Source organism: Nomascus leucogenys, chromosome 9 (genome assembly GCF_006542625.1).
Source record: "Nomascus leucogenys isolate Asia chromosome 9, Asia_NLE_v1, whole genome shotgun sequence".
Taxonomy (NCBI): Eukaryota; Metazoa; Chordata; class Mammalia; order Primates; family Hylobatidae; genus Nomascus; species Nomascus leucogenys.
The window spans coordinates 30530044-30553087 of NC_044389.1; the positions used below are offsets into that span (position 1 = coordinate 30530044).

The following is a 23044-nucleotide window of genomic DNA, read 5'->3' on the forward strand; positions in this document are numbered from 1 at the left end:
CTCAATGAAAACTAGCCAAGCACAAGCCCCAGGTCCCAGTAGCTAATTCTAGGGAATCCAGTGAGACCAGCAATATGAAGATGTCAGCACAGTGTCTACACAAAGGAAGGGCTCAGTCAAGGCCACTGCCAGCCCACCATGTGCACCTTTGGGTGATTTAGAAAAAGACTCCTTTCCTCCAGACACTTTATTGCTGTCTGTTAGAAAATTGTCACAATATATTGATTTTGTTAGAGAAGGAAACTCTGCAGGTAGATGCTGAAAAGTTATGCCGAATACACAAATCTGTACTGTCTTTGATATGAATGGTGCCCCTGGGATGTGATATTTTTGGGCACTACAGCCCCCACGCAGCCATAAGTAGGAGGCATGTGGTCAAAAATGTCACCTGCTGTTGTTGTTGTTGTTATTGGATTTGCCCCTCTGGAGGCCTTTGAAACTAAGCTAGATACACACGGATCTTCATTTTGGCCCTCTCCTCTGCATGTGCAGTACTGAGTCCTATTACACATTCAGGACTGTAATGCCAGGTAAAGGAGAGAAGTGTAAGGCCTGGCCCTGCCCTAGAGGATTTCAGTCCAGGTGGTCAAACTGGAGCCACCCATCTTAGCAGCTAATAAAATGTGCTGGGGCCTCCCTGAGGAATACAGGTGATGCTATTGCAGACCCTGAGTGTCTTGAAAACAAAGGCTATAGTTTATTCCTCTCTGTATTCCCAGGGCCTGTCCCATGTTAAATGCCCTGCAAATGTTTGCTGTTTGAATAAATGAATGAATGAATGCTACAGAGGCTCAGAGTTTGGAAAGAGGTTATAGTCTTTGGTCATCAGGGAAGGCTCCCTGGATGTAAGCTGGGTCTTGAAATGGGGAAATTTGGATAGCCAGAGGCGGAAAGGGGACTTTGGCTTCTCAATAAAATCAGAAAATCCAGGCTGACCAGGGCAGAGTGTTAATATCATGTTTTGTTTTCTGATGTCTCTCAGTGATAAAGGAAGCCGCTATCTTGAAGAAACACAACTTATTTGAAGATAACATGGCCTTGCCCAGTGAAAGTGTGTCCAGTTTAACAGATCTAAAGCCCCTCACAGGGTCAAACCAGGCCAGCCCTGCCAGGAGAGCTTCTGCCATTCTGCCAGGAGTTCTGGGTAGTGAGACCCTCAGTAATGAAGTATTCCAGGAGTCGGAGGAAGAGAAGCAGCCTGAGGTCCCTAGCTCGTTGGCCAAAGGAGAAAGCCTTTCTCTCCCTGGGCCAAGCCCACCCCTGGATGGGACTGAGCAGGTGATTATTTCAAGAGTGGATGACCCCGTGGTGAATCCTGTGGCAGCAGAGGACATAGCAGGACTCCCGGGCACACGCTTATCAGAGCTGGAGTTTGGAGGGACCCTTGAGGATGAAGAACCCGCCCAGGAAGAGCCAGAACCCATCACTGCCTCAGGCTCTTTGAAGGAGCTCAGAAAGTTGCTGACAGCATCCGTAGAAGTACCAGTGGACTCTGCTCCAGTGATGGAAGAAGATACGAATGGGGAGAGCCACGTTCCCCAAGAAAATGAAGAAGAAGAGGAAAAAGAGCCCAGTCAGGCAGCTGCCACCCATCCCAACAACTGTGAAGAAAGTGAAGTCAGCGAGAGGGAGGCCCAACCTCCCTGTCCCGAGGCCCATGGGGAGGAGTTGGGGGGATTTCCAGAGGTAGGCAGCCCAGCCTCTCCACCAGCCAGTGGAGGGCTCACCGAGGAGCCCCTGGGGCCCATGGAGGGGGAGCTCCCAGGAGAGGCCTGCACACTCGCTGCCCACGAAGGAAGAGGGGGCAAGTGTACCGAGGAAGGGGAGGCCTCACAGCAAGAGGGCTGCACTTTAGGTTCTGACCCCGTCTGCCTCAGTGAGAGCCAGGTTTCTGAGGAACAAGAAGAGAAGGGAGGGCAAAGCAGCACGGCCCAGGCCACAGCCAGTGTGAATGCAGAGGAGATCAAGGTACCCCGTGTTCATGAGTGTCAGTGGGTGGTGGAGGATGCTCCAAACCCGGATGTCCTGCTGTCACACAAAGATGATGTGAAGGAGGGAGAAGGTGGTCAGGAGAGTTTCCCAGAGCTGCCCTCAGAGGAGTGAAAGGGACAATTTGGCTAAAGTCTTTCTCTGAACAAAGCCAAAGGGTTTTAGGGGTACGCTTAGGGGTTGCATGTAAGCTGTTACCAAAAAATTTTTACGTATTTTCTGAATTTGAATAATAAAACCAGAGGGAAATGCACACAGGGAATGAGCAACTGAGGCAAAGCTTTGTGGAAATGAACTGTCCTACGATGAATTTCTGCTTTAGCATTTTAATAAGAATTACAAAGGCAATGGCGTACTTGGGGTGAGAGGGAGCTGAGGATGTCTGAGGAGGGAATAGTATTGCAGGGAAGACTGAGAAAACAGCAGGATGACAGTTTTGAATATACTCTGCAGTTTTCAGTGGTGCAATCTTCTTATGCACTTTAATGCTTTTTAATTTTGTTTGAGAATGCAAATGTATACTATAAGTCTAGCTTTACTATCTACTATGCCTACTTCACCATCTCTTAAGGACTCGGCATTTGTCCACAGTCAGGCTGCAAGAGAGGGTAGGTCATGAACAGTCACCCCTGCTGGCTGTAGCCCCACAGAGGCAATCATGCCCAACAGATTCAAGAGAAGCTAAGCGGAAATGGAGGGCGGAAGGTGTGATCTGTGGGACTGTCTGGGCCTGTTACTCATCCTGCTATCAATTTCTTATTAATTAATCTTGATGATTCTTATTAATTAATCACATTTTCAGGAAATTCAGATGAGGCAAGAAAATTTTCTTGGCCTGGGTAAGCCTGAAAGCATTCCAAATTAGGCTTAGACTGTGCCAAGGGCTTAGCTAAGTTATCGAGCTTAAAACCCATCAATTAAACAAACATTATTTGAACAGTTACTGCATGCCATGCACTGTCTTGGGCTTAGTAATAAAAAAAAGAAAAGATAAGGTGCTTGTTCTAGCATAAATTAAAAGGTCCAAGGGAATTTAATCTGGAAGAGAACATATGCCAATTTTCAAACTATGACAGCTTTTTTTTTCTCTTTCCATTCAAACAGTCCTGGTTCATTCCCAGAAGGGCACAAAATGAATGAATAAATAAATAAATGAATAAAGACAAAGGCCAAGGTGTATGCCCTCAAGTTCCAAAGATGTTACCAAAAGCTGAAATCATTTATTTGGTCATTCAGCAAGCTGAGTCTCTGTTATATACCAAGCACTGGGGATACCATGGTGAAAAAGAACTTTGTTCCTTCCTCCTAGAACTTACATTTTAGTGGAAATAGACAAAACACATCTTCTTAACGGATGGTGACCTATAACCATTAATGTTGAAAGTGGAAGAGACTTACTTCCAAAAGATTAAAAGGAGTTGTTCTTTTCTCCTTCAGAAAAATACCAGATCATTTCCTAAAGTCTCCAGTCCCAGGTATTACATCTTGGTTTCCCTCCCCAACTTTTTTTTTTTTTTTTTTTTTTTTTTTTTTGAGATGGAGTCTCGCTCTGTCGCCAAGGCTGGAGTGCAGTAGTGTGATCTCGGCTCACTGCAACCTCTGCCTCCTGGGTTCAGGAGATTCTCCTCTCTCAGCCTCCCAAGAAGCTGGAATTACAGCCGTGCAGCACCACTCCCGACTAATTTTTGTATTTTTGGTAGAGATGGTTTTTCACCATGTTGGCCAGGCTGGTCTCAAACTCCTGACTTCAAGTGATCCACCCACCTCGACCTCCCAAAGTGCTGGGATTACAGGCATGAGCTACCTGGCCCCTCCCCAAATTTTAATATCAGATCTCAACATATTTGTTGAGAACTTGTTTAGATCATCACTATCGAGTAAATTTTTATCAGTTCTTTAGAGCATTTGCTTCACACACAGTTCAACCATTTAACCAGAAATTAAAATATCACCCTCTTCAGCCCTCCCATGAAGAATTTCTAGGTCATAAACATGAATAACAATCAGTATCTGTATAATATCATATTTAATTGTTGCAACTTTTCTTGGAGTGTTTAAATCCTCATGTCTTTGAGGGATCCCACCATAGGTGAAGAAAGTAAAGAGCACTTCTCCCTCAGTCTCTGCTTTCCACAGTGCTCACTCATATCCTGGCATTTAGCATGGTGTGTTGAAATTAGGTTTACTTCCTGTCTCTCCAAGAGGCTCCTCTCTTAGAGGACAGAAACTACGGTTTAGTCATCATCTGTGCTTCCTGCTAGAAACCCACAGCCTTGAATAATGGCTTCCTGCCTCCTTAAGTCACTTTAATATCCCTGGTGCATAGGACCTGGCATGTGTCAGGCTGCTCGGGAAATGTGGGAACTGGACACCCAGAACACTGCTGTGCTGGGGCTATTTGGGGCCTGCTGTCAGGCAGAGAGACGTTTTGAATTGGGCTTTCTGCCCTTGTTGAGTTTTCTCTTAAGTAAAGTCCAAAGTCCAAGGGGCAGACGGCCAGATGCACTGCCCAGTAAGGCAGGAAGCCAAAGAAGCAGTGCCCAGCCCCACAGACTACCCAACTCCCTGGGACAGTAGTGTGGAGTCCCAGCCCAGGCTGACCTCACACTGGAGCTTCCTAGCCTCCTTTCTTTGCTCAATGCAGGGCTTCTTGCACCCCCTGGAAAGCTAAGAGATTTTTTTCAACCCTAAAAGAGAGTACATTTCACTGCATTGGATAGATGAACATCAGTGCCCTAACTTTATCCATCATGTAGGTCAGGAGGACTGGGCACTCTTTGGCAGGATGTACTCCAGAATATAATCAAAGAATTTTCTGTACATATTTCACTAAAGACAAGTTCTTGGGCTGGATGCGGTAGCTTACACCTATAATCCCAGAACTTTGGGAGGCTGAGGTGGGAGGGTCACTTGAGCCCAGGAGTTCTAGACAAGCCTGGGCAACATAGCAAGATCTCATCCTTACAAAAAATAATAATGGTGTGTGCCTGCAGTCCTAGCTACTTGGGTGGTTGAGGCAGGAGGGTTGTTTGAGTGAGGGAAGTTGAGGCTGCAGTGAACTGTAATTGTACCACTGCACTCCAGCTTGGGCAACAAAATGAGATGCTGTCTCAAAAAAAAAAAAAGGACAAGTTTTCTGGAATAAATAGGATGATTGTTTAATTTGAAGATGGAACAGGGAACTAGAGTGCATTTAAAATACTCTGTCTTCATTTTAACATGTTCAATGGAATAACTTCATATCACCACGAGTTTGTTTTGCTTTTCATACAGATTTGTATGTGTCATTTCAGTGGTTTCCAGATTGGAGCAAGGTTATTCTGATCTAAATGAACAGCATTTTTTTCCTTAGCTTCTGTGTGCCACTCTGGGTATCTCTCCTATGGGCAAAGCCATTAGAAATGCATAAAACCTCGAGACATGGTTTTTGGCGAAAACTCCATGACTTTAAACTAGTTCTTTTACTACTGACCTTTCACAAAGAAAAAATATTTTCCTTGAAAAAAATTGGGCTTGTCATTTTTTCCCTTGTAGCTTTGAGCAGAGACACAAGCGCCTTGGATTACACATGGTAAACTTTCTTTTAAAAAAAAAAAAAGATTTTGGAGACTACCAGGGTAAGATTCCAACTTGTCCAAAAGCTTTCTGGCCGTACATATTTTATTATAAAAATTCTCAAGTCTGGTTGTGTAGTCTCCTATGTCAGAGCTAGTGATTTCAAAAGGTTCCACAATTTCCCCAAGACAAAAGTGATTTTCATTCATTATAATAAGGTTAAGTGACATGTGATTCATAGCAATTTTGATGTGGAGAAGGGAAGGACATCATCGACTTAATAATAGTATCAGTCGGTGCAACAGTTGGCAACATGTGCCTTCACACTTTACCGTAAAGAGATGGGTTTGAGGGTTTGTCTTCTAAAGTCTGCAGCTTCAAGAAAAAAAATCGACACTGTGGATTGACTTTTCCGGTCACTATATAAAGCAAATAAACTTAAAACACTTTGTAACCATGTATTTACTCTGCCAAGTGCCTATATTCCAATAAAATGTTCATCCTTGAAGAGCTGACCACATGTCATTTATTTGGAAGGAGGCTGGTTTCATCTTTTAAGCAGATGTCACACTTGAATTGTGAGGTACAGCCTTCTGAAATGAAAAGGTGAGTCACTCTTGCTGTATCATGGACCTTTTACTTTTCTGTTGTCAGGAAGGAATCTGCAGGGAAGCCACTTAAGGTCAGGTGTAATTATGCTTTGATAATGCATATGCTTACGTCTCCAGGAATTGGATTACATTCATGATACAGTGGGCAATTACTCTTGATGTAATTGAACTGCTGTTCAAACTGAAATTTATTTTCAGTGGGTAACATTGAGCAAAACATTCATTCTTTCTGTAATTATATATAAAACAATATTTATTTGCCATGTCCACAGTTGCTCATTTATCCAGTGGATTCATTCATCAAAAAAATAATGACTGGTCACCTCCTATAAGCAGGCACTCCAGTGGGTGGTGGAGAAACAAGTGAACACAGTAGGCACGATCCCTGACATCAGCAAACTCAAATTCCCAGGGTGGACCTGGCCAGGGAGAACCCCAAATGAGTATTTACTTCCTCACCTGGCCTACATCTTGTCTATAATCTCACCTTTAACTCTAGTCACACCAACAGCTTCAGGCGAGAGAGGAAGAAACATTGGAGAAATCAAGTCCACCAGTGAGGGGGGCACTTGGTGTGGCCCTTCTCCCCCTTCCATACCAAACTTCCAGGATGCAAGAATCACTTCCAGAGTGGCCCCCTCAGACCTTCTTCCACTTAGAGCCAAAATTCAGATTGGAATTAAGGGACAGGGAGTTGATTTGAAGCTGTTTGCAGAGTTTTTTCTGAGGTCATATGTTTATTGGGTGTGGCTTGGACAGGACCCATGAGTCTTGGGAGGGTCAACTAAAGCTATTCTCTCCTCAGCCACACTTGGAGCTGCCCCTGCTTGAACACCACTGAATCTTTGCCACATTCTTCCTTTTGCTAAAAACATCTGGCTCTCTCATCTCCATCTGGCCAATTCCCACTTCTCCTGTAAGCGTCAGGATAAGTCAGACTAAATCCACCCTGCCCCCACAGCCGGTAACACTTTTCTGAACTCTCATCCTAATTTTGTTGCCCCCTTCTGGTCATCATCTCTCACTCTACTGCAGCATTTACCTTGCCTGTGCCTTTGGGACAGGTACCCTGTCTGTAATCTTTGTAATCGTAGCAAAGGAATACAAACCTCAATAGCAAATGTTTAATGCATGTTGAAGGGACCAGGCATGATGGTTCACACCTGTAATCCCAACACTTTGGGAGGCCAAGATGGGCAGATCACTTGAGGTCAGGAGTTCGAGACCAGCCTGACCAACATGGCGAAACCCCGTCTCTACTAAAAATACAAAAATTAGCCAGATGTGGTGGGAGGCCCCTGTAATCCAGCTACTCAGGAGGCTGAGACAGGAGAATCACTTGAACCCGGGAGGCAGAGGTTGTAGTGAGCCAAGATCATGCTGCTGCACTCCAGCCTGGGTGACAGAGCGAGACTCTGTATCAAAAAAAAGTTGAAGGAATAGATAAATAGCATCCATCCATTCCAGAGGAGACAAGTGGAGATATAGCTGATGATCCCTCAGCATGCCATAAGTGGCTGTGAAGCTGGTAACTTCATTTACCCTCAGCCTACTGGGAGAGTTCCATTTCGTGATGAAAACTGACCATAGTTTGTGCATACCCACACCTCTGGGAGGGAGCTTCAGAGCCAAGTTACCCCCAAGTCAAGCTAACTATCAATACTCTGAACCGCTTCCTAGTTATCAGGGCAGTGGCCGCCACTGGATTTTCTTAAGGTCTCTATGATGTAATCAATGCAAAAAGTTAAGAAAGTCACCCTTGAATTGCACCCAAGTCAGCAAAACACAAGCAAATGCCCAAGGGTTCGCGGACAGCATCTACCTCTGGCAAGCTCTTCTCTTGTGGATGGGCAGGGAACAGAGAGAAACAGATATGGTCCCTGCTTTTTAGGGAGCTCAGTCCATTTGGGAAGATTGAGAAGCAAATGATGGTTCTGCAAGAAGTGGAGGAAGGGTTCTGGCAGCACAAATGTAGGGCAGCTCCTGAGTCTACTCAAGAAACGTCAAGTTTGATTGTTGAGCTTTTTTTTTTAAGTTCTAGGGTACATGTGCACAATGTGCAGGTTTGTTACATAGGTATACATGTGCCATGTTGGTTTGCTGCACCCATCAACTCATCATTTACATTAGGTATTTCTCCTAATGCTATCCCTCCCCCAGCTCCCCACCCCCCGAAAAAACACATGGACACAGGGCAGTTGTTGAACTTCTTAAGCCTGCTCTTTATTTCTTGCCTCCTTTTTCTCTGTCATAAACCAACATCCAAAATCCAGCTGCCTACCCTGAAGGAGACTTTTACCAAGACCCCTTTATGGCAGCCCCACACACTCTTTCCAGGAATCGGGGTCCTCTGGGAATGCTGCTCCAGCCCTCCCGCAGATTCTGTTGTGTTTCTCCACTTCTGGACTCCACACAAAGCAGTATACATGTATAGTAGCAAGAACTCCCTTTGTGTTAGCAATTCCAAATTGGGGTGAGGGAGTAAGAAGACACAGTTGGGGTGGGAAAATGGAGGAATTCCTACAGGACCCTGAGGGGATTTTGAAGCTAAGAGGTGGCTTCTCCTGGTGAGACTTCAACTTTCCCCTCCTTGCTCTGTCCTTATTCTGTGCTATTGCCTGGACCATGTAGGGAACAGCTTTTGTGCACACTGGTTTGAGAAAGGTCATATGAAGGAAAAAAGGAAGGTGTTTCTATTTCCGTCTATTGGAGGCTTCAAGTTTTTTTTTTTATTATTTGTGTGACTGGTTTATTGAATAATATTAATTCCATGGGATAACAGTCATGAAACAGTTTTATCTTTCTGCAATTACTAATCCTGCATATGCCCTGCTGAATCTCTTTGCATTGGCAGCAGACCCCTATAATATCTTGGGCAGGTATCATAATTTCCTGGTCCCCCTTTCTTTCTAAAAACTTAAAAAAAAAAACAAAAGCAACTCAGCATATTCTAGTTGGAAATTTCCATCTCATTTCCATGTCAAGGCCAAGCTTTCATCTAAGAACTTGGTGTTGGGAGGTAGACTTTAGTTCTTTCAACCCCTTATCTCTGCCCATTTATCATGGGGAGGGACTTAGGGTGTGATCTGTCTGTTGCTGCCCTTTCTTAAGTTTTGAATCATTAAATTTTTTATTCAGTTGTTAGAATAGATGGTGTTCTCCATGTACTATTTGTCAGTCAGGATTCATTCATGGATTCATTAGTAGACATCAATAAATATTTTTAATATCAAATAATATTTATTGATATCTACTAATATGCTGCAGACTGCTAGGCCCTGGGAATGGAGTGGCAAACAAAACAATCAGCCCTTGCCTTCACTACACTCAGACTTCTGAGTTATCTTTTCTGCACCTTCAATTATTCAACTTAAGGGAGATACTCTTAATATAAATGAGCCTCTCTAACTTTTCAAATTGCATTTTGGAATTCTTCACTAAATCACCTACAAACTTGGTTTACTTTCTTTGAGATTATGAGAAAGTTGTATGGCTGTCAACTCACTGTGTTACCTCGGGCTAGTCACGTAACCTTTACAAGAATTCGTTTCTTTGTAGAACGAGAATAATGGCACCCACATCACAGAATTATTATGAGTATTAAAAGAGATAATGTGTAATAGACATTTAAGCACAGATGAATAAAGTGAGCCTCAGAGAAGTTAAGCCACTTCCTGAAGGTGACATAGCTAGTAACTAGTGGAACCAGGCTTGTCATATTGCAATTGCTACAAAACGAAACCACTCCAAAACTCAGTACCTCCAAACAGTAAGCTCAGAAGACTACAGGTCAAGCATTAGGTGCCTGGCTTGCTCTCTCAACATTTTTGGGAGTTGGCTGGCTGTATGTTGGGTCTAGCCTTGCCCCAACTGGGACAGCTGGGCTCTACTCCATGTGGTCTCCCAGATTTCAGCAGGCTAGTCCAGGCTTCTTTTGGTAGAAGCAAGGTTCAGAGACAGAAAGAGAGAGATTGACAGAGAAAGAGGAAGTAAAAGGGTTTTTGAGAGCTGGGCTCAGAACTAGGGCACTGTCACTTCCTCCATGTTCTATTGGCCAAAGCAAGTCACAAGGCTGACCGAGGTTCAAGGGATGGGAAGAGGTGCAAAGTCATATTGCATTGGGCATGAGTCCAGGGAAGCCATCGACTGGGGCCATCAGTGCAATCTGTCTACCTCACCAGGATTCAAAGGACTCCTGTTTGACTCTAAAACCCATACTCTTGTTTCCATACTGTACTAACTATAAACACTCACACAGCCAACCTTGGTCACTCTCACACACTTCCCCAGTGCCTATTCGCTGCTCTAGTCAGACTCACCATGAGGTGAACGAAACATAATTGTTTCCAACTCCAAGCCTTTGACCTATTAAAGAATCTTAATTTTTGTATTGGTTTTGGAAATAAATTTCCTATTGAAAATAACTTTAAAAACTGATAAACCTTGTAGGAAGAAAGATCTAAAGAGGTTTTTCCTCCCTAAGTTAGCAACAGAATTCACATCACTTATATACTGCTTCAGTTCATTATAACGAGATCAGTGGTCATGGTCAAAATGTTAATTATCTCAAGGTCAGTGAGAAAATTTGATCTGTGACAAACATAGTTTATAACTTCAAGTAAAGAAGCACAATTTTATCCGAGAAACATGCTAATGACAGATGCAGTGTTCTATAGAAAACAATTGTAATGTTCGGGAAAGTTTACAGTCCTTGGGTGATAACTATAAACATAAACCCAATTTTGAAGGAAAACTCTTGTCTCCAAAGTAAAGCAAAACAAAACAAAACAAAAACTAGCTAGAAACTCAATTTCCTGCCACCAAAAAAGTAATTACCTTACATACAACCTTTATCTTGCTTGGGTAATAATCTTTATTGTTTTGTAATCCTAAGAACTGATTTGTAAGTATCCCTCACTCCTCTCCTTCACCTGTTAAAATATAATTCCTGGGATATAATATTCTTAAAAGCACTTTACTAGATTTTGCTTTTCTAGTTTTCTCACTAGAATATTGTTGTCCTAGTGACCTACTTCTTTTAAAATTTTACTTAAGGCTGAATATAAGATTTTGAGGCTTGATAACAATTTTATTTTGTTAGAACAATTTTATTCTTCCTCTTGTAATATGCCATCTCAGCAAGAATGCTTTTTCCTTTTCCTGTCTGCCCAACACGTAGACCACATCAGGACTCCTATTCTGTTCCTGGCATCATTTCAAGACTCCTTTCTATGAATCCCATTGGCTATTATATCTGACAACATTGATTTTGGCATTTATGTACCACCAAAAAATTTTTAATAATTTCTCGTGTTTTGACACCTGACCAGATGGTAAGCTTTTGGAGGACAGGGAGTTTTCCCTGCATGTCTCAACACTCAATGTGTTCATAGAATCATAAACTCTTAGAGTTGAGAGATATTCTAAATTTCATCCAATGCAAATGCATTCATTGTACTTGCATTTCTCCTTTAAAATTTTCCTGCTAAGTAGTCATTGCCAAGATGGGAAATTTGCTATTCCCCTAAGGAGGAGCACAACCCATTTTCAGACAAATTTAATAGAGAGCAAAACTATTGCCCTCCCATTCTCCACTCTTCCTCCACCACCATTTCCGACCATAATTTTCATTCCATAGATCCAATTCTGTCCAACAGGGTTGTTCACAACATTTGAATGAGAGCTTTCAAACGTCTCCAAACAACTGAGACCCCTTCTCCAGGATCAATATTCCAAAGACCTTCCCTTTTTTTATGTGGCATGGCTTTCAGTCCCTACATTGAGTGTTTCTACAAACTAATTCCTTGTTTATTCTTTTCTTCCTTGAAGCAGGTCCCTCAAATTACCCCTCCTCTCCTTCAATAACCTCTACATCATAGCCTAACACATTTTCTCTTGAGGATCTTCTCTCCCCAAACCCAACCCAGAGTAAGGCACCTTTTTTCACTTCCTTCCTTGCTGTCTTCAAAGGAAAGCAAGGAGCATTTTTTTTTTTTTTTTGGCAAAGCTTTGGCTTCCAAGCACTATAGGAAAATAAATGAGATAAAATAATAAAAACTCTACAAGTTACAAAAAATGAAAAGTTCTTATATTTAAGTTTCCAGGTCTACCATATTTTACTCCTTCTGAGGAGGTAAAAGGAAGACTTGGTTGTCAGTTTGCTACTTATTTGTAAAGGTGGGGCTCACCAACATTCCCTCTACTTCCGACCCCAGCTAGTAAAAGGCCATATGAACCCATTCCTTCAAGAAAACACCTTACCCGCAGAATGCAGTTCAGGAAAAACAAGTGCTTCAATGGTTAAATGGTTAAATGTTATAGATATGGGCTTCTAGGCTGCAGTCTCCACTGGATAATCTTACTAGGAACAAGCTTAACATTTTATTCTTCCTCTTAGAAAGCTTTTTGTTGTATTCTGTGCATTTATTAATCTAATTTTCACCAAAACCAAAATGGATATATATCAGGGGAACCCACCCTCAATATTTCAATGTAGGTTCTTTCTATTTTCCCTAAGTGTTGGCCGGCTGAGAAATAAAGAGAAAGAGTACAAAGAGGAATTTTATAGTTGGGCCTCTGGGGGTGACATCACTTATTGGTAGGACCATGATGCCCACTTGAGCCACAAAACCAGCAGGTTTTTATTAAGGACTTCAAAAGGGGAGGGGGTGTACGAACAGAGAGTAGGTCACAAAGATCACATGCTTCAAAGGGCAAAAAAGGAGAACAAAGATCACAAGGCAAAGGGCAAAATCAAAAACTCCTGATAAAGGTCTATGTTCAGCTGTGCACGTATTGTCTTGATAAACATCTTAAAAAACAGAAAACAGGTTTTGAGAGCAGAGAAGCAGTCTGACCTCAAATTCACCAGGGTGGGATTTTTTTCCCCACCCTAATAAGCCTCAGGGTACTGCAGGAGACCAGGGTGTGTTTCAGTCCTTATCTCAACCACATAAGACAGACACTCCCAGAGCGGCCCTTTATAGACCTCCCCCCAGGAATGCATTCCTTTCCCAGGGTCTTAATTATTAATATTCCTTGCTAGGAAAAGAATTCAGTGATATCTTCCCTACTTGCACGTCCATTTATAGGCTCTCTGCAAGAAGAAAAATATGGCTCTATTCTGCCTGACCCCACAGGCAATCAGATCTTATGGTTGTCTTCCCTTGTTGCCTGAAAATCGCTGTTATTCTATTCTTTTTCAAGGTGCACTGATTTCATATTGTTCAAACACACATGTTTTACAATCAATTTGTACAGTTTAACACAATAGTGCTCCTGAGGTGACGTACATTCTCAGCTTACGAAGATAACAGGATTAAGAGATTAAAGTAAAGACAGGCATAAGAAATTATAAGAGCATTATTTGGGAACTGATAAATGGCCATGAAATCTTCACAATTTATGTTCAGAGATTGCAGTAAAGACAGGCATAAGAAATTATAAAAGTATTAATTTTGGGAACTCATAAATGTCCATGAAATCTTCACAATTTATGTTGCTCTTTCGTGGCTCCAGCTGGTCCCTCCATTCGGGGTCCCTGACTTCCCGCAACAGATAAATAAAACAAGGGCTCAAAAAAATGTCAAGGATAGAAATAAGGATTTGGAAGTCAATGGCATATATATTGATAGTTAAAGCTGTAGGGGTGGATACAATATCTCCCTTGCTGGGCGTGGGGGCTCTCACCTGTAATCCCAGCACATGGGGAGGCTAAGGCAGAAGGATTGCTTGAGCCCAGGAGTTCGAGACCAGCCTGGGCAACACCTCTAGGTAGAAAAATTAGCCAAGCGTGGTGGTGTGCACCTGTAGGAGCTTGGGGTGGGAGGATCACCTCAGCTACTTGGGAGCTTGAGGTGGGAGGGGGAGGTCAAGGGTACAGTGAGCCATGATTGCACCACTACACTCCAGCCTGGGCAACAGAGTGAGACCCTGTGTGTAAAAAAGAATATCTCCCTAGGAGAATCTATAGAAAAGTGAGCTAGCAAACTTTAGGGAACATCTATGTTTGTGGAGCAGGAGGAGAAAAAGTCAAGGTCAGAAAAGTAGTCAAAAAAAAAATTAAGAGTATAAATGATGAGCAAGAAACCAAAGAAGACAACTTGAAGAAGGGAATGACCAATGTGTCAAATGCGGCTGAGGTCAGGTAAAAGGCATGAAATGGGTCCATTGGCTTACAAAAAAGTCATCAGTACCTTGGTAAGACAAACCACATTGCAATGAAATGTGAAGGTAAACACACTCCGGTTTGTCTGCTGTAGAGTGTGTTACCCCAAACTGAATCTGATGTTCTAAGTGTGGTCTGACTGATGGAGTAAAGTGGGATCCTCTTCACTTTGGTCAATCTACTCTGTGTCTACCAAGGTAACTTCAGACCAAATTAAGGTTGTGGAGTTTGTTTTGTTTTGTTTTTTGGCAATCCCACTTACTGCACCAATCCAATGACTCATATGAAATGCAATCTGCTTAAACCTTATGTCATTTCCATATGAAGCAGAGGTAACCATAACTTCCAACTCTGTGCTCGTACAGTTGAGTTTTAAAACTAAATTCAGAATTCCATTCAGCTACAATTTACATTGTTAGCTTCAGTTCTTTGTTCCAGCCTATGGAAATCTCTATTCTAATTCTGCCAACATTAGTTATTCTCCTGGCTTTGTGTCATCCATAAATTTTATTTACTCATCATCAGTGTTTCCATCTAAGTTATGAATAATGTCAAGTCCCACACATTCAGGCAAGAGTTGGGTGAAAATTGGAAGATATGGCTGGGTCTGAAGCCAACAACAATTGTCAAAATGCTGACACTAGCAGGTCTGAAGCCAGGGGAACTAGTGAGTTTGGTACTAAGAGTTGTTCAAGGATGGATGGGCAGTAGATAAGGGATGATGCAGAATCCAGGAACTCAGCCAAATTACAACCCAGAGGAGCAGATTCAATACAATGGGCAAATCTGGAAGCTAAAGAAATTGAAGGAACACCTGAAGTCATAACACACTCAATGAAGGAAATGCATATATGAATACTAACTTTTATTTCCTCCCTTACATATGCAAGTGTATCTTTCCTTAAAAATTTCAAAGACTTTAATAAATAAAAACATGATAAAGATAGGTCTTCTAGCTCTTTCCTTAGGACCTTCTTCTATGTGAAACTTTTTTGGATTGGCCAGGTGACCAACTACTAACACCTAACAACTATCTTCTACTTCATTCATATTTTCTTCCTGTCTCCAAGGAGATGAGATTTTATGAGTGTTTTCCATTTTCTGTTTCTATAACAGAATACCAAAGACTGAGTAATTTCAAAAGAAAGGAAGCTTATTTAGCTCTTGGTTCTGCAGGCTGGGAAGTCCAAGATGGGTAACTGTACCTGGTGAGGGCCTCATGCTGCTTCATAGCCAGGTAGAAAAGTGGAAGGGGAAGCTCATGTGTATGAAAAAGGAGACCAAACACAAGAGGCAGCCTCGCTTTGTAACAACTCGTGGGAACTGATCCAGTCCTGCAAGAGTGAGAACTCACTCATTCACAGGAGAGGGTGTTCATCCATTCCTGAGCTATGTGCCTCCCTGACCCAAATACTTCCCACTAGGCCCCACTCCCAACACTGCCTCATTGAGGACCAGGCCTCCAACACATAAACTTTTGGAGGATACACTCGAACCACAGCAGGGAGAACAGGAAAAGAGCATGGCTTTTCACTGGGATTCCCATGTTTTATTCCACAATTTTTTCTGTCCTGGAATTTCATCAAGGATTAGCATTATTATTATTATTATTATTTGAGATGAAGTCTTGCTGTCTCCCAAGCTGAAGTGCAGTGGCACAATCTTGGCTCACTGCAACCTCTGCCTCCAAGGTTCAAGTGGTTCTCGTGCCTCAGCCTCCCAAGCAGCTGGGATTACAGGTGCCCACCATTACACCCAGCTAATTTTTGTATCTTTAGTAGAGACAGGTTTTCACCAAGTTGGCCAGGCTGGTCTTCAACTCCTGACCTCAAGTGATCCATCTGCTTTGCCTCCCAAAGTGCTGGGATTACAGGCATGAGCCACCACACCTAGCAAGCATCAATATTATTTTTAACACATGTTAGCATAGCTAAAATGAAAACAAAATTGAATGCTGGTGAAAATGCAACTGGAACTTTCATACATTGCTGGTGGAGATGCGAAATGGTATGGCCACTTTGGAAAACAATTTGGCAGTTTCTGATAAAGTTAAACATACTTTTACCATATGACCCAGTAATATTATTTCTAGATGTTTACTGAAGAGAAATGAAGACTTTTGTTCACACAAAATCTTCTGCAGATGTCTATAGTTGCTGTTTTTATAGTTGTCAAAAACTAGAAACAATGCAAATGTCCTTCTGATGAATGGATAAACAAACTGTGTTACATCCATATGAGGGAATACTATTCAATAATGAAAAGAAATGCTCTGCTGATGTGTACAGTAACATGGGTGAATCTCAAAACAATTAGGCAGAGTGAAAAAAGCAATACAAAAAAAAGGTGTCATACTATATTATTCCTTTTATATGACATTCTGAAAAAGGAAAAAACTATAGGGACAAAAAAGAGACCATTGGTTGCTAGTAGCTAGGGATGGGGAGGGATTGACTATGGAGGAGCATGTTAGAGAATTTTGGGGGATGATGGGCCTGTTCTGTATCTTGACTATGATGGTTACTCCATGATTGTATATGTCAGTGCTCATATTATGTTGTTGCAGAAGTAATTGTGGTTTTTGCCATTAAAGGTAATGGCCCTTTGCCTTTAATAGCAAAAACCGCAATTACTTTTGCAACAACCCAATAAAACCATATCCTGAGTGACTAAACCATATAAAAGTGTAAGTTTTACCTACTTGTAAATTATACTTGATAACCTGATTAAAAGAATTTTTTTTATATGGCCCAAATTTTCAATAATAAAGGAATCATTAAATATATTATGAAACATTTATATAGTAAAGCATTACATAGTTGCATTGGACTTTGTTATACTTTCTGTCTGCCTGGCAGCTTACAAATAGCCTTCCTATATGTGGGAAATTTCTCCCCTTATAAGTCTACCTGTTCCTAAATTAGAAGTCATCAGCTTCCTTTTCCACTCTCCCTGCAGGTATGGTATGGGTAGTCAGACTCACTCTTACAAAATTTCAGTTCAACAGTCTGATAAGAAGAAGGAGCTGTCTATGAAAAATTTATTCTGCTGAGGGTGGTGGATCATGATAAATAGATATCCAGCTCTCAATGTGGCAGTAACAAAGGTTCTAGCAGAGTAGGACCCTCCAGAGTCAGTGGTGCAGATTCTTCAAGCCTGGTTCTTGGGCCCTCCATGAGATGAGCACATTTGCATTAATTTAAATTTTAAAATTACTTACTTAAATTATTAAGAGTGTTGTCTGCAACCAAAAACTGGAACTGATAGAATAGTCATTGAAAATTATGCTTATGACCAGAATCTTACCAATGTGGGCTATGACTACACCATGAATTCAACGGTTTAGACCATCATTGAAAAATGTGGCTTGTGCCTGTCCATGATTTCTACAACTCTAGTGCATGTAGGAGGTGAATGCCATCATCCCCAGCAAGATACAGCCTGTGTCAGTCATCTAATGAAGTAGATTTTGAGTCTCCTAAACTGCAGGAAGAAAAGAAAGATAACTGTTTTCTCCAACTACAGGTCTCCAAACTCACAGCTGCAGCTGTGATGAATTTCAAAACACCAACAAGAGCCATTTGAATCTCTCTGCTGTGCAATTTATTTTCAATATATCTGGGTGTAGCAACCTTGAAAATAATTGTTTACAAATTATAATAATATGGGAAGGTCTTAGCTATGGTTCTGAGTTTTAAAAAATAGTCACAAGAAGATTAAATATATATACATAGGCAAGAAAGCCTGGAAGAATATTTGCTGGAATGGTAAGAGTTGCTTGGGATGGTGAGATTGTAAACAGTTATGATTGTCATCTGTTTCTTCTCCCTGCCCTCATGTTCCACAATGAAGATGTATTACTATCAAAATCAGAAGAACATGTTCTTGGGCAGGGTGCAGTGGCTCACGCCTGTAATCCCAACACTTTGGGAGGCTGAGGCAGGAGAATTGCTTGAACCCAGGAAGCGGAGGTTGCAGTGAGCCAAGATCGTGCCACTGCACTCCAGCCTGGTGAGAGCAAGACTCTGTCTCAAAAAAAAAAAAAGAAGAAGAAGAACATGTTCTTAAAAATATTTTTAATTTGCATTTAAATTTGGTAAAAGGGTCCTCTGTGTTCTCAGAACCCCGTAGGCTAAGGGATTCTCTGGGTGCACTTACTCTGATCCTTAGGCTCTTCAGCAGTGATATATAACTGGGAGTGACATATAAATGGAAAGGAAGAAATCACCAGAAATTTTTGCCAAGTTAAAATTGGCTCCCTAAAATAACCATTTGATGAGTACTGTTCTGAAGGACTCTGCTACTCTCTGAAGTTCTGACCTTGACTCAGACCTTCACCAGATTTCCTATGGTGATGCCCTGGCTGTTTTTTTGTTTTTCCTTTTTTTTCAGCAGAGCGGGGCAGGTGGGGGTGACTTTTTTCCCACCATGGGAACCTGGGCACCTGGGCATGGTGAGATGTGACAGACTGCCCAGTTGGAAGTTAGCAGCGCACAGGTTATACTTTCAGCTGTGTATTACTGAGGAATCTCCCAAGAGGCCTAACATGAAAGGCAACTTAATTTAAGCCCATTTCTACTTGCCTGATATGCCTTAAGAAATTACAAATACAAAAGAGACCACACTTATTAAAGCCCAACATGACATGCTGTGAAAAACACAACATATGGTTATTTGAAGTCTGAAAAGCCTACTGAGTTTTAAATTTTTCATTAGAATATCCTTTGATGTATAAACGTGTCCTTTTTGATTTTCTTTCACAATAGCGGTTTCTAGATCAAAACCACATATAGAAACTTTCTCCTGGTAGGGAAAAATTACCTGAGATAAAATTGCTAAACTCTCTTAAAGAGTTGAGATTAAACACATGAGCACAAAGCATTTTAAACACATCATGAACAAGACAACCTCAAGATTACCCTTTAAAGTTTAGTAAACCCATAGAAATTGGAGAGACACTTCTTTAAATATTTTTTCTTCATGTATTACAGTTATCATGGAAGTTGCTACTTTGTTCCACTTAATTAAAACTGATGACCCATCCGGGCCTGGTGGCTCACACCTGTAGTTCCAACATCTTGGGAGGCCAAGGCGGGCAGATTGCTTGAGCCCAGGAGTTAGAGACCAGCCTGGGCAGCATGGTGAAACCCCATCTCTACAAAAAATACAAAAATTAGCCAGGCATGGTGGCACACACCTGTAGTCCTCACTACATGAGCGGTTGAGGCAGGAGGATCACCTGGAGGTCGAGGCTGCAGTGAGCTGTGATCTCACCACTGCACTCCAGCCTGGGCAACAAAGCGAGATCCTGTCACAAACAAACAAACAAACACACACAGACACAACAACCAAAAAATCTGATGACTTTTTATAAATTATACACAGCTACTATCAAGAAATATCTATTTTAAAAAGGAGAGGCTGGGTGCAGTGGCTCACACCTGCAATCCCAGCACTTTGGGAGGCCAAGGCAGGCGGATCACTTGAGGTAAGAAGTTGGAGACCAGCCTGGCTAACATGGTGAAAACCCAAGTCTACTAAAGCAAAAATGCAAAAATTAGCTAGGCGTGGTGGCATGTGTCTGTAGTCCCAGCTACTTGGGAGGCTGAGGCAGGATAATCACTTGAACCTGGGCAGAGGAGGTTGCGGTAAGCTGAGATCACGCCATTGCACTCCAGCCTGGGTGACATAGTGAGACTCCATCTCAAAAAATAAAAATTAAAATAAAAACAATTTTTGAAAAAAATTTGTTTGACTTGGCAATGTTGTAGTTAAATCCTTGAGAATAGGGATTATGCACTAAATTTTATTTCCTGCTATCAAAACTAGTGTTAAGATGTGAATGATGAAGGTCTTGTGAAGTATGTAAAGTTTGCTTTCTCCTTTTCTATTACCTGCTTGGTCCTTTAACTCTCATCCCTAGGACTTCAGCTAGTGTTTCCCGGTTCTTTTTCTCTGTTATATTTTAGATGGACCAACAAGATGTTAGCTATCAAGGACTAATCTTCCTGTCTCAGTTAATGCTATTTTGGATGCAAGTAACAAAACTTTACTCACACTAGCATAGGCAAAAAAAAGGAAGCTCATTTTATGGTTATAAAAGCATCTCACGAAGACTGAAGAACCCCAAATCCATCTGGCATAATTCCCCCATCTTTCACTGAGTCTGAGGCTGTCTCGTCTCCTATTTGTTTCTCTCCTCATATCTCTCCATTCTCACCTGACTGCAGTGTAGCTTTCTCTACTTTTCTGTGCATAGCCCCTGAGTTTATTTATCCTTATTTGTAGGAACTAGGAAAGACTAACTATAATTTCTGAATCTCAATTCAAAATTCCTGAGAGAGAGACTCTCTGAAATCTAATTTGGGTCAGGTATCTACATCTGGTCCAAATCAGCTGTAGTCAGGGGATGAGGTGACATAGTATATATCTGGCCCAGCATTTCCCAAAGTTATTTGAACACAGAACTTTATCCACCCCCATCCCTGGCTCTGATGGTTGTGGTCAGGGGCGTGTTATAGGGCACACCCATTCATATCCTTCAAAACAGAATTTCTCAAAATGTCATTTTGGGATCTTCTGATCTAATTTACCACTTTAATATTACAAATGACTAAACTTAGACCCAAAGAGGCAGAATAATTTGCTTAAATTACCAAGATAGTGGCAGACTAGAGATTTTGATTTTGAGCTGAGGAACTTGACATTTTATACCTTCAATTGAACCTGGATATCAAGAAGAAGGATAATGGCTACCCGGTCCCCAAAAAAGCCCAAAATCAAGGTGTCAGCAGGGCCGTGCACCTTCTGAATGCTTTAGGGGCAAATCCTTCCCTATCTCTTCCAGATTCTGGTGGCTCTAGGCATTCCTTGTATGTAGCTGCATAAATCCAATCTCTGCCTTAGTCTTCATGTGGCCTCCTCTTCTATGTCTGTCTTCTCCTCTTTCGTTTCCTTTAAAAAAAAAATTTGTCATTATCTTTCAGCCTCACCTAGATAATCCAGGATGATCTCATCTTGAGAGCTTTAACTTAATTACTCTGCAAAGAGCTTTTATAAGGTAAGATCACATTTATAGGCTACAGGGATGAGGTCATGGGCATAACTTTTGGGGGCCATTATTCAAACCACTGCAAAGGCCTTATGAGGTATATTGTAAGGTACTTAAAAGGAATTTTTTTTTTTTTTTGAGATGGAGTCTCACTCTGTCGCCCAGGCTGGAGTGCAGTGGTGCGATCTCGGCTTACTGCGGCTCACTGCAACCTCCGCCTCCCAGGTTCACGCCATTCTCCTGCCTCAGCCTCCCTAGTAGCTGGGACTACAGGTGCCCACCACCACGCCTGGTGAATTTTTTTTTGTATTTTTTTAGTAGAGACAGGGTTTCACCGTATTAGCCAGGATGGTCTTGATCTCCTGACCTCGTGATCCACCCGCCTTGGCCTCCCAAAGTGCTGGGATTACAGGCGTGAGCCACTGCGCCCAGCCTTAAAAGGACTAAGAGTGGTAAGAGGGAGCAGATGGAAGAATAATGGGCTGGAATTTTTCTTCTTAAAAATAAAGGATGCAGGATTGATAAAATGTAGTATCATCCAAGAAAATGCAGTATCTTCGTTTCCAAGAAATTTACATTCCTATCTATTCCTTGTTCATTGATTCCAATGATTCCATTGATCACTTGATTCATTCATCTAACATTTTCTAACAAATATGTATTGAATTAACTAAAGAAAAGTAATCAGGGGTCAAAACTTGGAAAGATTAATATTGTCAACAAAAAGAGCCAAACTCTGTAAAATATTTGAAGAGATTTATTCTGAGCCAAATATGAGTGACCACGGCCCATGACACAGCCCTCAGGAGGTCTTGAGAACATGTGCCCAAGGTGGCTGGGGTGCAGCTTGGTTTTATACATTTTAGGGAGGCATGAGACATCAATCAAATACATTTAAGAAATACATTGGTTTGGTCCACAAAGGCGGGACAACTCAAAGTAGGGGGTGGGAGGGCTTCCAGACTATAGGAAAATTTAAACATTTTCTGGTTGACGATTGGTTGAGTTTGTCTATAAGACCTGAGATCAAACAGAAAGGAATATCTGGGTTAAGATAAGAGGTTGTGGAGACCAAAGTTTTATCATGCGGATGAAGCTTTTAGCTAGCAGGCTTCAGAGAGAATAGGTTTCAAAATGTTTCCTATCAGACTTAAAGTCTGTGTTGAGTTAATGCCGGAGAGGTATAATGAGGCATGTTTGAACCCCACTTTCCATCATGGCCTGAAACAGACTCTCAGGTTAAATTTTAAGAGTCCTGGCTGTCCATTCAGATGGTTGGGAGGCCTTAGAATTTTATTTTTTGTTTACAATATCAAGCATAAAAACTAAAGTTTGAGAGATAAACGCATAGGTTAATAATGTCTTAGTGGGGTCAAGTCTCCTGCAGAGGTAATGACTTTGTAGGAGGTGAGGGAATTAGCAAGTGAATATCTTGCATAAGAACATTCTAGGCAGAGGGAAAAGCTAGAATAAAGTCCCGAAGGCAGGACTGACCTTGGCATGTTCAAGCCACAGAAAGGAGGCCATGTGGTTAGAGTGTCTAAGAGGGTGACACAGGACAGAGGTCATAGAGATAATAGAGTAGAAGGAAGTTGATTACGAAAAAATGAAAATGTTGGCTTTCATTTCACTTGTGCACTCATCTTAGAATGAGCAAAGAGCTGAATCAAG

At 41.7% G+C, this 23044-nt stretch overlaps 1 protein-coding gene across 1 annotated transcript in view; it reads left to right on the forward strand.

Annotated features, from left to right (window-relative positions):
- The window catches only part of NIBAN1 (niban apoptosis regulator 1), a 179965-nt gene extending 173913 nt beyond the window's left edge, over positions 1-6052 (forward strand). Inside the window, exon 14 of the mRNA XM_003264458.4 lies at positions 983-6052. Within this exon, the coding sequence (XP_003264506.1) occupies positions 983-2103 (1121 nt within the window). The 3' untranslated portion in view covers positions 2104-6052. The remainder of the gene's footprint in view (positions 1-982) is intronic.
- Positions 6053-23044: the final 16992 nt, after the last annotated feature.